Source organism: Dermacentor andersoni, chromosome 9, assembly GCF_023375885.2.
Source record: "Dermacentor andersoni chromosome 9, qqDerAnde1_hic_scaffold, whole genome shotgun sequence".
NCBI classification, from domain to species: domain Eukaryota; kingdom Metazoa; phylum Arthropoda; class Arachnida; order Ixodida; family Ixodidae; genus Dermacentor; species Dermacentor andersoni.
In genome coordinates, this window is record NC_092822.1 from 55019681 (window position 1) to 55033035 (window position 13355).

At 41.6% G+C, this 13355-nt stretch overlaps 1 protein-coding gene and 1 long non-coding RNA gene across 2 annotated transcripts in view; both read right to left on the minus strand.

The window, feature by feature from the left end:
* Positions 1-1482: 1482 nt before the first annotated feature.
* Positions 1483-4858, minus strand: LOC126528057 (uncharacterized). Its single transcript, XR_007598867.3, has 2 exons — positions 4692-4858; positions 1483-1649 (listed from the first exon to the last, which is right to left on the minus strand). It is a non-coding gene; the product is annotated as an uncharacterized lncRNA (long non-coding RNA).
* A 1445-nt stretch (positions 4859-6303) lies between these two features.
* The window catches only part of LOC126528538 (uncharacterized), a 31755-nt gene continuing 24703 nt past the window's right edge, over positions 6304-13355 (minus strand). The window contains exon 9 of the mRNA XM_072284534.1: positions 6304-12029. Within this exon, the coding sequence (XP_072140635.1) occupies positions 11728-12029 (302 nt within the window). The 3' untranslated portion in view covers positions 6304-11727. The remainder of the gene's footprint in view (positions 12030-13355) is intronic.

The window sequence follows — 13355 nt, forward strand, 5'->3', positions numbered from 1 at the left end:
AACAGACTAGCATCTTTCTTATGTGCTTCACGCCTCTGCTTTTTTGTGTTACTAAAATAAGTATGTTGCACCTAAATGAAGTAGAAGGAAAAGGAAATTGTCACACAAATTTCATTTCACTGTCTTTTTAAAGGTATAGCAATATTTTTTAATTGCAATACAAGTTGTTACTTGTTTCGATCTTAATGTTCATTCCTCATACTCCAATTGGACTACAACTGTTCCCTCATCCACAGCTATCAAGGCCTTATGGCAACTTTGGAAGCTCTCTGAACTGAGTAAATGCTATGCATTGCATTATTTCTTAATACATTTTCATGGCTGCCTTTAACCTCTATAGTTCCTCATTAAAGCCAGCATCTCTCTTGTGACCACATTTAAAAGCTTGTGGTAATGTATGCCTAACAAGAAATATGGGTACTTTGTAGTGCTAGTATGCTCTAAGTAAATTGTTCTATGCAAAAATTTCTGACATAATTGTCTGACAAATACTGCATCATGTTTGCTATTTTGCCTTCTGTTTCAATTTCACTGCATCTATACATTTTACGAGTGCATGAGTAGGGTTTAAGGCTGTTCTTTAAAATGCTCATGAGCACTTATCATGATCAGTTCCCCATATAAGTGGTTTTGCTGATGAGAATACAGGAATACGAGCAAAATTGACATGGAACCAACATATAGATAACGTCTGCATGACTGCCTATCAAAAGTCATATTTTCTGAGAAAAAAAAACTGGAACGTGCATCGCGTAATGTAAAACTTATTGCGTACACCGCCTTCATTAGGACGATACTAGAATATTCAGCCGTTGTTTGGAGTCCCCATCAAGTGACGCTTAAGAGGAAGTTGGAAAGGATACAGAGTCTGGCGGCACGTTTCATTTGTTCGACATACCGAAGGAAGGAATCGGTCACGCTTATGTTACAGCGTTACAACTTCTATCTTCTTGAGGTACGTAGGAAAAAAATATAGGCTGAAGGTGCTTTATCAAATAATGCAGGATCAACTTTAGATTGATAAGCTCAAATATCTACATGCTCTAGGCAAAAGATACCCGCGAACTAACCACGACTATGTCATAAAGCCGACCGTATCAATAGTGATACATATCGATACTCATTTTTTCCTGGATGCGATAGAAATGTGGAACCAATTGCCAAACGCTATTGTTAGCCTAAAAGATGTCACCGACTTTGAATATGCTGCTGAGGCATATTTATGGGAGTTTTCGATTTAGTTTTGAAGTGCCAAGTGATATGTGCAACTTGATATTCATTGTACGTATTTTGATAAATGTCAGAAGTGTGCTGAACAGCATTCAAGTGAACATCTTATTCACTGTGAATTGACAAGTGTTAAGCAACTTTACGTACATTGACATTGTCCATATTTGATTTATGTAATTGGATTGTCCTCTCTGTTATGACCCTCTATGAGGGTTGACAGTATTAATAAATAAATAAATAGACAACGAGGGATGTGGGTAAGAACACTTTATTTTCAGCACACATGTTTTTTTAATGAACGGCTGTTATACTGCTAAAATCTGCACATTTAATAAAAGTACACTGCTCTGCTTCATCACTCCATGCTAAGTGCAAGTATCCCGTACCAGGAAGTCAAACCAAGACGTGGGATGTTCAGTCTGTGAAAACAAAAACGAGTTTGAAACATTAACGTGCAAAAACTAAAGCACACTCAAGAAAATAAACACAGCACAGGAACATATCCAATGAATCAGAATTACCTTTGAGAGCAAACATATAGTTTCTATGGCACAGTGAAGAAACCTTATTGCGCGAGAAAATATGAAAGTGCATGCGTTCTCCCCATATTGTGTATCTGTCACCTTTTCACACACAACAAAGATGTTGTCTCAATGTACCCAACTGTCTTTGCATATCCATTTCTCTGCTCTCATACCATGATACCTACAGTTAAAGGCTATAGCAATGCTTAGCTTGAATGAACCAACACAAGCTACATGCACTGTGCTGTTGAACATGGCATTGTAAGTTAAGATTCATGCATAGTACATTCATGTGCTATAAACATTTGATTGTTATTGTAGGCAAGATAAATAAAAAGAAGGTATGTAAATAAGGATGTTCCCTAATAAGCTGTGCAGAAGTGCTCTCCCGTTTGGACAGAAGCCGAGCACAGCTGCAGTGAACAAGAAGCCAACTTATACAGCATTTAAAATCTAGGTTCTAAATGTGCTACAGATTTTTCTGAATTCATGGTCGAAAATCTAGGTGTTAAAGGTGACAAACATTTAAACAGGTCTCTGTTCGGACTGGTAATGCAATGTGCCGCCTAGTTTGATAAAATATGCCATATCACTGGTCTCCCAAGCTAAGGCTGCTGTCTAGTTGCAAGTGCAAATCACTCAATTATGTCTAGGGCACGTTTCAGCAAAAGGCAGCCAAGATTACTGTGCCACTGAGGTCTATTTCCTGACATCTGATTTCTTCTCAGAAAGCTACCTCTCTAAAAAAAAAACCTTCACAACAAAATAACCCAAACCTTTCTTGAGAAAAACCATCACACTGGTCCTTGAACACTAATTACACAGTGGCTCCTTGCGATGTAATGTTATGTACGTCAGCACCTTACAAAGTACAGGAAAATTTAATAATGGCAGCGTGACAGGTACACAAAAGAAGTAAAGAGATAAAACATCACACAGGCTGCCATCAGTGTTCATATCTCTAGTTCAATGTGGATGTTTTTAGCAGTGAATACATGTTCTCATTAAACTGAGTCATAATATTACAAAAGCGAAGGGCAAGGGTCTTTACATTCTAAACTGACAAATGTGCTTTATTACGATTCACCGCAATACAGGAGGTGTTTTGCAGTGAACGGTCATGTAAGGTTTTGGCTAACTACGGCGGGCGTGTCCTGCAGCGAGGCGTCTTGTGTATTGCGGTAAAGTGTATTATTGTGACAAGAGCTAATCTGGCATGTATGGCTTTAGCCAACAAAAGTTCTTAAGACACCGTGCATCCTGCCGCAAAAATCTGCTTTGTTGAGAGTAGAATATTAGGTTCGTCGCCAACAGAAACCATACATTCCAGATTCACATAAATCTTTCCCAATATTGGCATGCTTCACCGCAACACACAACTATGTTGCGGTGATAACGGTGGTCGAACAGGCTGGTGCAAATGTTTCGACAGGGGAGCGTGCCTTCATCAGGGCAACTGCTTTCCTTGGCAGTTTTCATATACGTGAGTCCCCCCAATTCCCAACAGGGAGATTTAGCTGGACCTTTGCCAAGAGACGTACCGACAAGCGTTTGGTAGTGGCTGGTAGAGATACAGGAGTCTAAAAAGCGTTGCCAAATTCGGTTCCGTAAGGTTAGCTTCACCGCAATACAAATAGATTAAGCAGTTAGAGATAAATGTTTTGCGGTGAATCATAGCAAGGGTACCTGGCCTTTGATGCAAAGCAGCTTCCCAAGAGGCACGCTAATCCAGTGGCTAGTTATGCAGTTCCCCGCATGCGAGTGAGTTCCCTGCGTTCGGCGGTTTCCCAGTGACATACAAAATGACATTGATTGACTGTGTTGTAAATGGGCGACGGCACTATATGCTGATCGATGCAAAAGCGTCGTTTCGCTTTCGAAAACTGCGCTCGGCTAAAGAAAACACCTTGACTCGCATATGACCAAAGCAGTTAGACAGGAGACTACGAAATTACGTAGCTATTATGGAAGAAATCAACAGTTCAGAAACAAATGGCTGTGTAAACATTAACTCAATTGCTTACGAGGCCGACAAACCAAAGGTTCAAAGCATCACAGCCACGTCCGAAATAGCGCTGAAGGCCAGCCAGTACACTTATTAGGCGCCTCGGCGCGCGTAATGTAACAGGAGACGGCAGGTGCACGCGTACATCATTAAGGAACACATATTATATATGTCGGTGAAAGCGGTCACTCTTCACTTCTGACATGCTTCACCGCGTAACACTAGTCTACTGCGGCGAAGCTGACTTCAGGACGCCGATTTATTCAACTTATCTAGCGAGGCAGGTCCGTTTAGCACGCTTGGCAACGTTTGACATTTTCTGCATTAATTTCGTTTGTTCTTTTTAATTTTCTTATCATAGTGACCCTGTATCACGCAGTAGCAGAGCTGGTGCCGCGTCTTAACTGCGTTAGGAAAGGTAAGCGTATATGCAGCAGGCACGGCGGCATTGGCTCTTGTTTGGAAACTTCAAGAGACGCTCTTCCGCGGAGCGATGCCATTCGTATTATTAAAAGAATGCAGGCGATGATTAAATGAGCCGCAGCAAAGCTGTAAAAAAGCAGTAGTAATGCTGTTCTAAGATCCTCTCGCTCGAGCGAGATGGTCTTAGACAAAAAGCACGACGTAACGCGATCTGACGGAACAGCTCGTCATGCCAGTGTTTTCTCACGTCCTCGTTCTTACGCGCACCCTCCCCTGAAAAAGACTACTGAATGGTTCTGTGCACGCACTGACGATCCTGACGGAGGCAATACCACTCACATATGAGCAGCTCCATATAAGATGCCACGGCCCATTCCACATGCCGGCTGCAATTTGACGCGGCCATGAGGCAAAATATGCGCACAAGGTACCTAATGGTAACGCATCAAACAGCTCACAGCCCCAATCCTTTATTACACGCATATAGCGTGGAAAGATGAATTACTCACGCTCTAAGTGGGCACGGAATACGAACCGCTTCGCAGCGCAGCCGGCTCCGCAAGACAGACGCCATGGAAATGAGCGGATGTGACATCATGGGTTATAGCGGACGTGACGTCATGGGTGAACGTAGACATTTCGGGCACCTTTCGTCTGCTGTGCCCCGGGCACAGCAGACACGGCCGTTACAAAACGCTGGAAGAAGAATAACAATATATAATTTTGGTCTGCGTAGGTGACTCATGTCCTTGCACGGTCTGAGCGCAGTGTCTAGGCTCTTGTCTTCCGTGCACGCAGTCGTTTTCTGGGCGGGCCGTGCGCCTGTCCGAGCGAAGCATATTAGCATACAGGGACACCACGCACGCGGTCTTTGATTATAACCTCTGCGGTCCGCATAAGCCCGCGTGCGTCAATAGAGACATATAGTACATATTCGTACTGTTTCGCTCGCACATATGTCGGAGGCCGTCGCATCCACCGGCAATTCATCAAACATTGCATGGCACGCGCACCTTTGTAGCACTGAACGTATAGTTTATGTGGCTTCCGAATCATGTACAGTGAATTTTTTCATGCAATTATGTGATACGAAAAGATACATGAACGCGTTAATCAATGCAACGACGCTCAGGCACTAAATCAACTCAGTAAAGTGCAATTTCTTTCTTTAAGAGCGCTATATTTACTTTCTTTCTTCTTGTGCTATTGTTTTGCTTTTATTTTCTTACTGAGAAAACTTTTTTCTTTTTTTTTTTAATTTGGCGCATAGACAGAGCCGATATGTCAGTCTCGCTCGCAGAGTAGTACTTTCGCGTATCCCTTTTTTTCTTGTACATAATAACGTTACAAAAGTTTACACGTTGGATATGGTCACTTTTACACCATGTACTCCTTCTTTACTGCAGCAAGTAGTACTGGTAAGCAACTGACTTGAGTTATGGCCTCCGAGATTGAAGACATCGCGGAAGCACGTGCTCGCAGCTGGTCTCCAGCAGAACGACCAAGCAGGTCGTTGCCGTAATCTGTGATCGCGGCGTTTTTTAGAGATGGGGAGGGTATCCTCTAAAAACTCAATTTTTATTCGTTTTGCAGGAAAAAAAGGTTGATAACTAGCGGATAAACATGAACGCTAAACTTCCTCTTTTTGAACTTCCCGCCACAAACACAGAGCCGGCATACGTCAGCATGACGTCACGGATTTTACGGTTTTGCTTGAATATTTAGGCTGTCGGCGCAGGGAAAATTTTACACACTTGTTAAGGTTGATGCTTTTGTTTCTTCCAAATGAAATACACCGATAAACGGTTAACCAGGCCCGTGCAGACGCTGTCAAAGTGTACAATGTCGCAGCAAGCTATTGGAGGTCAAGCGCAGGTTTACCAGCGTTCGCCCGATATCGAAGGACATGGTCGCGGCAAGCTGGCGCAGGAAGTTTAGAGAAGCGTCGCCACCTGTCTTTCGCTTTTGCATATTTTATCGGTCACCAAGCCTCCTCTCATGGTGGACCTTTGCTATTGCAGAAATGTAATTTAACTTAACAAAAAAGTGCAACAAGCTGACCATACATTATATGCATCCTTTATTTTTTACAATCCGCAAGTTCCTTGTGCAAGGTGTGTGTGACAAAGGTCGTGGGCCCAATTCCTTTTTTTTTTAAAGCAAGTTTGAACATATTAGCACGTAAATATGATATGGATCTATTGCTCCATAAGAAAGGCCGTGGTATGCTGAAATACAATTCAGCACTTGCTTACTTCTCTCTCTCTCTCTCTCTCTCACACACACGCACATATATAATTTTGTCTTTATTTATTTCATACATAGTGCTATCCTCCACATGGAGGCTTTCGCAGGACATCAGCATATACATTGCATCAAAATATGAAATGACAAACTGTGTGTGTGTGTGCATGTATATATATATATATACATGCACACCCTTAATCTGCTGTGCAGGATCGACTACTTTTAATCCACAAGTGACAAGCACGTATCACATACATCCTAAATGTGCCCAACAATTAGACATCTCATCTGAGCATGATCCTGTCAACTTAGGAGTATGTATCATACACTTTTTTCCAGCGCTGTCCTCTTTCCATAGTGGTGCTCAGACCAAATATCAAGCATAACAATAAATGATTCTGAAAATCTATAAAAAAAGATACTGCAAATGAAGACAAAGATAAAACACAATCTCATGAAAAGAGCAGTAGGAACCTAGCTAAATTCTCACATGTAGAGCTTTAGTATAAACACCAATCGTTTCATATCCAATCCAAACTGACAGCATATTCCTTGATTATAGAACACGATCAAGGTTTACTAAGCACTTTGATTCACATTAAAAATGAAAAATTTTCAAATTAAGCTGCATAGATAAACAGTACGAAGGGCAAGAGAATATCTGAGCACTAAGGAAGCAGACTTAATAACTGCATCCCACACAATCTGCAGCTAATGCCCAGAGCTTAAATAATATAACCTACCTGGTGCTCCAAGAAACTGCATTTCTTTGCAGTTTTGTCATGCAAAGTTTAGCATTCTAAGTTTTCTTATCAGTGCTAATGCTTAGATACATTGCAAGTGGAGCTTTAAAGAGTAAATAGAATTAACACATGTTTTGTGACTAGAATGTCATGCTAAATGTGCAAAAGCTGATTGGCCTCATTATATATAATGAAGCTGTGTCAACGTGAATAAATGGTGCCTGGATGGAGGCACACGGCCCAACCTGGCCAGTATATTCAGGCACAATCCAGGGACTGCAATTTTATTGTAAGGAATATAATGCGAGCTTTTGACGTGTTTACATAATTGCAATGCTGAGAAAGTACCTCAACACTTCTTTTTTCCATCTTCGCACTTTATGAGTGGTAAGCTTAATCATATCACAAATAAACTCTATTGCTAGTGAATGGAAAAAAGAACTATTTAAGGCTTATGATAAGCTTCCCTGGTGAAAATAACTGACAGGACAGCAAAAACTGAAATTATTGCTCAAATCCAAAAATTGAACTGTTTGTATCTTGCTGGTTTAGTTGCAAGTTCTAACTGCCCCCCCCCTCCTAAAAAAAGAAAGAAAAAGAAACGGGGAAATGATCCAGTTAGACAAGTTTACTGTTTCCTTTTCCGGCAAGTACACATTGCACTATATAATAATTTACACAGCCAATGCGACAGGTTTCATGGCCTCTTTTGCAATAAAATTTTATGACATATGCTAAATATAATGTAGCTATAAAGAACACCAAAGCAATGGCCTTGACACCTCCGTGCAAAATGAATGCCAACTAAATTCTGATGCATGCGCATTCGGTATATGTACAGATAATCTATCTCACCGTGACACGATAACACCAGCTATTAACCCACGCATAACAAACGTCTGCAGTCGGTTTATGTGCCACATGCTCCATCCTGCAATGTGCACAATCGAAGATGACCGCCAAATATTTGAAAAACTGTTTACAATATATCACACTCAGAGAGAGCTAATAGAACTGCAGATTCCATACATCACTAAAAGAAACAAAAAAAAACAGGAAAGCATGACCCTCGATTGAAAGTATGCAAAAGTAACCCTCCATTGAACCTATGTAAACCTAACACAGAAACAATGCAAACTGCCACATGTGTGTGTAAAACTAACACTAACTGTCATTCGCATCACAACAAAAATGTGCCATATGGGTTCACCCATGCCATCACCGACAGATTCAATCAATAGGGTTCAACAATTCAAAGTAACAGTAACAGGCTTCTGGATCAATTTCGATTGCCTGGGTGTACCTAAAAAGCGTGCAAGAGTCCTTGCGTCTGGTCCCTGTCAGAACACGACTGCCGTGGCTTGGCATCAAACCTTCATCAATGCAACTTTCAAATGACATCAATGGCAGCAGAGCCATTGAGTCACCATGGCGAGCCTAGACAAACAGCAGAACAGCAGAAAACTCCAAAAAGCCCACAGCAAGCAGTATGCTCTGATCGCAGCCAAGTCTCAGAGAGACAGGATTATATGCTAAAGTACAGTACTTTATGTGCTTTGAAAATAAGGTCAGTAGGTCCATTGTGTGTCCAGGGTCAGTCCTAGTTGAAGAAGGGCTCCTGCACTGGATTTACCCGTGCTTGACTGCCTCAGTTATCTACAAACCTCTTCAGATGTCCTGAAGTGGCACACTCGGAAAGGCTTTTCATGTGGCTCTGCACACCATACATTTAGGAACATGAGCCTTCATAAGGAAATTTAAGCTCTTTCTGTGGCACGTAGGGGTGTAACACTTGCCAGATACAATCGTTAGCACGCATTGTATGCAGTGCGATTGTCAGCTCAAAATGACCAGACCTGGCGAGGGGCCCTTCAAGGCCCTACAGCCAGTGGGCATAACGGCGTGCAGGAATCAATCCTTTGCAATGAAATGGCATTATCATTAGTGATCATGACAGCTGTGGTTACAAAAGAGAAAAAAAATTTGCTGTGGGCAGGCTTTAAAAGCACTGTGTGCTGACAAGAGTAATTAGAAAGGCCATTCCTGTGGTGCCAAACATCAACGCTTCAGATCAGCATCAAAGCACTGAGCTGTAAAGAAATGGAGCGATACATAAAACTTCATTTAGCCTTATACACTAGCATTTCAGACATGACAACTCAATGCACAGAGCTTAGGACAAACAGCATGTGAAAGCACCATGCTCTATTGCAGAACTTAACACTTTCCACACGTTGCAACCAGCACAAATAATGCAGGAGATGGTAAGATGATCTTAAGATGCTGGCTGCCCTGCTCCTCTGCTGCCATTACAGAGCCATGACAAACTAAGTATCTAAACAATACATTTTAATTTACCACAGTCTTACGCACTAACAATGCTAGAGACAACAGAGCCTCTATAGCAGTTTTGGTAACTTAGTGAGGCAGTCGCGAGTTTTTATTCATCTTAACAACGCTGCCTTTTGTGAAGCCTTAGCAACTTTGTTAGTGAGATTTAAGGCAAGCAGCTTTCTTTGGCTCTTCTGCCTGTTTTCATGGTCAGTGAGCGGATTTTCGCCCCCCCCAATACAAAGACGCCGACACAAAGGGTGCGTGTGCTTGAGCAATCAAGTTGCAGGGCATGCTAACTATTACACGTCTTTGCTAACTATCAAATGCTAACTATTACAGCTCTTTGAAATGCACAGGCTGTCTACCTATCCTACTCATACAGATGTGTGACTTAACGGCTCTGTTTCCTACAAAATTAGGCAACGGAACTACAAACACTGCCTAAACATTGTCAATGCAACAAACATACATCAAGTAAACCACTTTTTTTGGTTTTTGGCTATTCGCATATATTGCAGGATAACAATATAATATATAATAATGATAGTGGCTATTTGCATACATTGGCAATCATCACTGATGGTTTCGGTACAATTACTTATTTGGGTGACAAGTAGCCAGTAAAAGTTGGCCTGGTAAAATTATTCAAGTGACTTTGGCTAATTTCAATGCTTTGCCTGCCTCACCCTCAAAGGGGATATATATGCTTATTACACTTACCTAAGAGCCTATTGGTGAGTCATTTTGGTGCGTCAAAGTCGCTTTTCGAGGCAAAGCACAATCTTGAGACTTAACACCAATTTATAAAATGGACACCTTTACTTTTTCAAATTGTAAACAGTGACTCGCTACCTCAGGAGGTAATTTAGAGGTTAACATCTTTTTAGGAAATGTGCCCTCAAGGCCAACATTTTTAAATTGCAGATTTTAGTTCATCTGGGCAACTGATTTCGACAAAAAGTGAGCTAATAATATTAAAATGACAAAAATAGGAATGAAATTCTTTGTAATGTATGTATAGATTTATAAGCGCTTTATTGTTGAGCACTTGAATGAACTAGCATAACTTTTTTAAAAATGTAATAAACTTGACACAACTTATTCTGCTTTCAATATATTTGACATAACTAAGCGCGTATTTCAAAATATTCTATTTCACTCTCCACTTTTATCATGCGTCAAATCGAGGGTGCCATTCCAGCCAAGATGGAAATGCAATGGCCTCCGATCCAAATTTAAAACAATGAAGAACCAGAATAATGCAAAATGAAGTGGATCGTTAGAGAATAAGGCCCCAGGAAATGTGCCCATATCAAAAGCGACACATGCCATGTGAGCACCTGCAAGCAATCTCAGTGTTGTGTATTGTCAAAAAAATAAAGCATGCGAGAAACTTGCAGTTATCAATTGCTAGATCGCTAGATGAGATTCTATCAGTACTCGAGTGACTCACAAAAAAGGATGCACGTGCAGCAGTATCATGGTTTGCGAACGCCCACTTTTAAACTAAGTATAATCGCACACCTACGGCAAAGCCATGCAGGTGAGCATCTCGTGGTAACACCTTGAGTGGCAAGAAACGAGATGCAATTAGCTTTTCTCGATGCCCATAACTCTAAATAAAGTGCACAAAAGTACGAATTATAAAGTGCATAAATGCAAACGCAAGCAGTAAACTATTTAGGCAGAGCAAAGCAAAAAATAGGGTGTTTTGGGTTTCAACTCGGTCGCTTTGGCGAGTCGCAGAGGTCCTGCAAACAAGTTGGTCACAAATAGGCGTTTTGATTAAAAAGCGATTGCTACAGGTGAGACGCTTGCCACTTGATTTTTCAGCTCCGTGCCTGGAGTCACAAGGCTGCTGAACCAATCAGTGGCATAGGTGTAGCATGGGAACATGCTGACAGTAATTTGACAGCGATAACTGCGCGAGCAGGTGTGAACAACAATAACTGCGAGGCATTCCAATGTGACAACAGGCAGGATGTGCTTGCTCGCATGAAGATCGGTTCCCATCAGTTTTCTCTTGGTTGCTAATCACTGTCGACTGTGTGACCTTCGTCAGTCGCCAGTGCAACTGCGCGCTAAAGCTGGCTTCATGCAGTCTTACATAGAAGCATCATAAATCCTTACAACAAAGCAACAACATTAAACTATCAGAACAATAAAATCCTTACAGCGAAGCAACAACGTTAAACTATTGGAACACTAACAATATCGAAGATCAGTGCTTGACGTTTTGCCTCAGGGCGTCGCTGTGAGCGTCCCGGCCCCACACAGAGGCAAACAGATCATTTTCACGCTGCAATGCCTCCTGGAGGGGCAGGCTTCGGGCGGCCACCATGCCAAGCTTGACTGCTTGCATGATCTCTACTGGACCTTTGGTCTGCTCTCTGAGCCACTCTAGCGCCTCTTCCTTGGCGTCCCGTTGGCCGCTCAGGATGTGACTTGCGAAGCCTGTCCGTACTGCTTCGTCGGGACGCAGTGGCCGTCCCGAGGAAAACAGGTCCAACGTCAGTGTGGGACCTGCGGTGATAAGAGCCAAGGTTAAACTTGACAGCCTCAATGCTTAACGAAGTTTGCCTCAGTGCCAGTAGTCAGTACAGAAATTGCCAATATGTCATGGCCAAAAACAACATCATATAATATGACCATGAGCGGCAACACTTCTTTTTACCTCAGTTCGTACCCTTTTCGTAAGGAAAGCAAGCTCAGCTCATCAAGGGTTTACGTGCAGGTAATAGTGAAGGCAAGCCAAGCTTGTCCCAACAATCTTGGCCTCATAATACAATCCTGGAGATGGATACGGCTCATCCATTGCACTGCATTTATAGATAACAATGCCAGATGGGGCGCAATGTCCAGCAAAGATAAGATTCTTTGAGTGGGGGTTTGTTGTTGCACCGGATACGCTCAACTTCAACATGGCAGCCCTCATTTGAAGCATGTGGTGTTGATACAAAAAGATGATGCATTCTCTCCAAAACTTCATCATCCTTAAGTGGAAGCGATGTCAAAATGGCCTCGAACGATTCTGGCGAGTCATAAGCTCTATGCCCCAGCTCTGATGACAGTGAACACAAGGTGCATGACATAAGCTGTGCATGTGTATGGACAAAACTTGACGCCACAAAGAGTAATATGCCCTTTCACTGGGTCTCCTAAAATGTACCTCCAACGTGATGATGAAGCCGTTGTGGTGGGTTACTTCCTTCAAATCTTCAACGAAGAGCCCAATGACCCAAATGATGCTTGTGTGCAGTGAAGCCCACTTTCTGTTGCACCATACTATTATTTATTAAATTAGGACTGTAAATTAGGCTAGTTCAAATTGATCTACTGTTACAAACGAAACTCAGCACGAACACAAAGAACAAAGAAAAATGTTCTCAAGTACATGACACTTCTTACTTTGTTCACTTTTTTCTTTCTTTCTTCTCTCTCTCTAGCTCGTTTCTGTTTGCATTTGTCTATATATATTAGGGGTAGATCCCGATAAAAATTTCAGTTGTGAGACAGCGCTTATGCTGTGCACTTTCTTTTTTTCATCCCTTGTGTCCATGCCGAGATTTATTTGTAACAATGTAATTTTTTTTCTCTAATAAAGTACACACCTTTATGCGCAGATTACAAGCATGAATGTGTGTTTTAGACATATTTAAATTATTCACACGAATAAAAAGATACCTGATTTTTTATGTTTCTTTCGGATTTATTACCGTCCTTAAATGTTAATTAGCTAATTTATTCAACTAGTATTAACCATTCCACTAAACGACTTGAAAAACGCAGAGCTTTTCATTTGGAAAGCCACAGCACTTTAGATCAAAGGCCAAATGAAACTATTTCTAG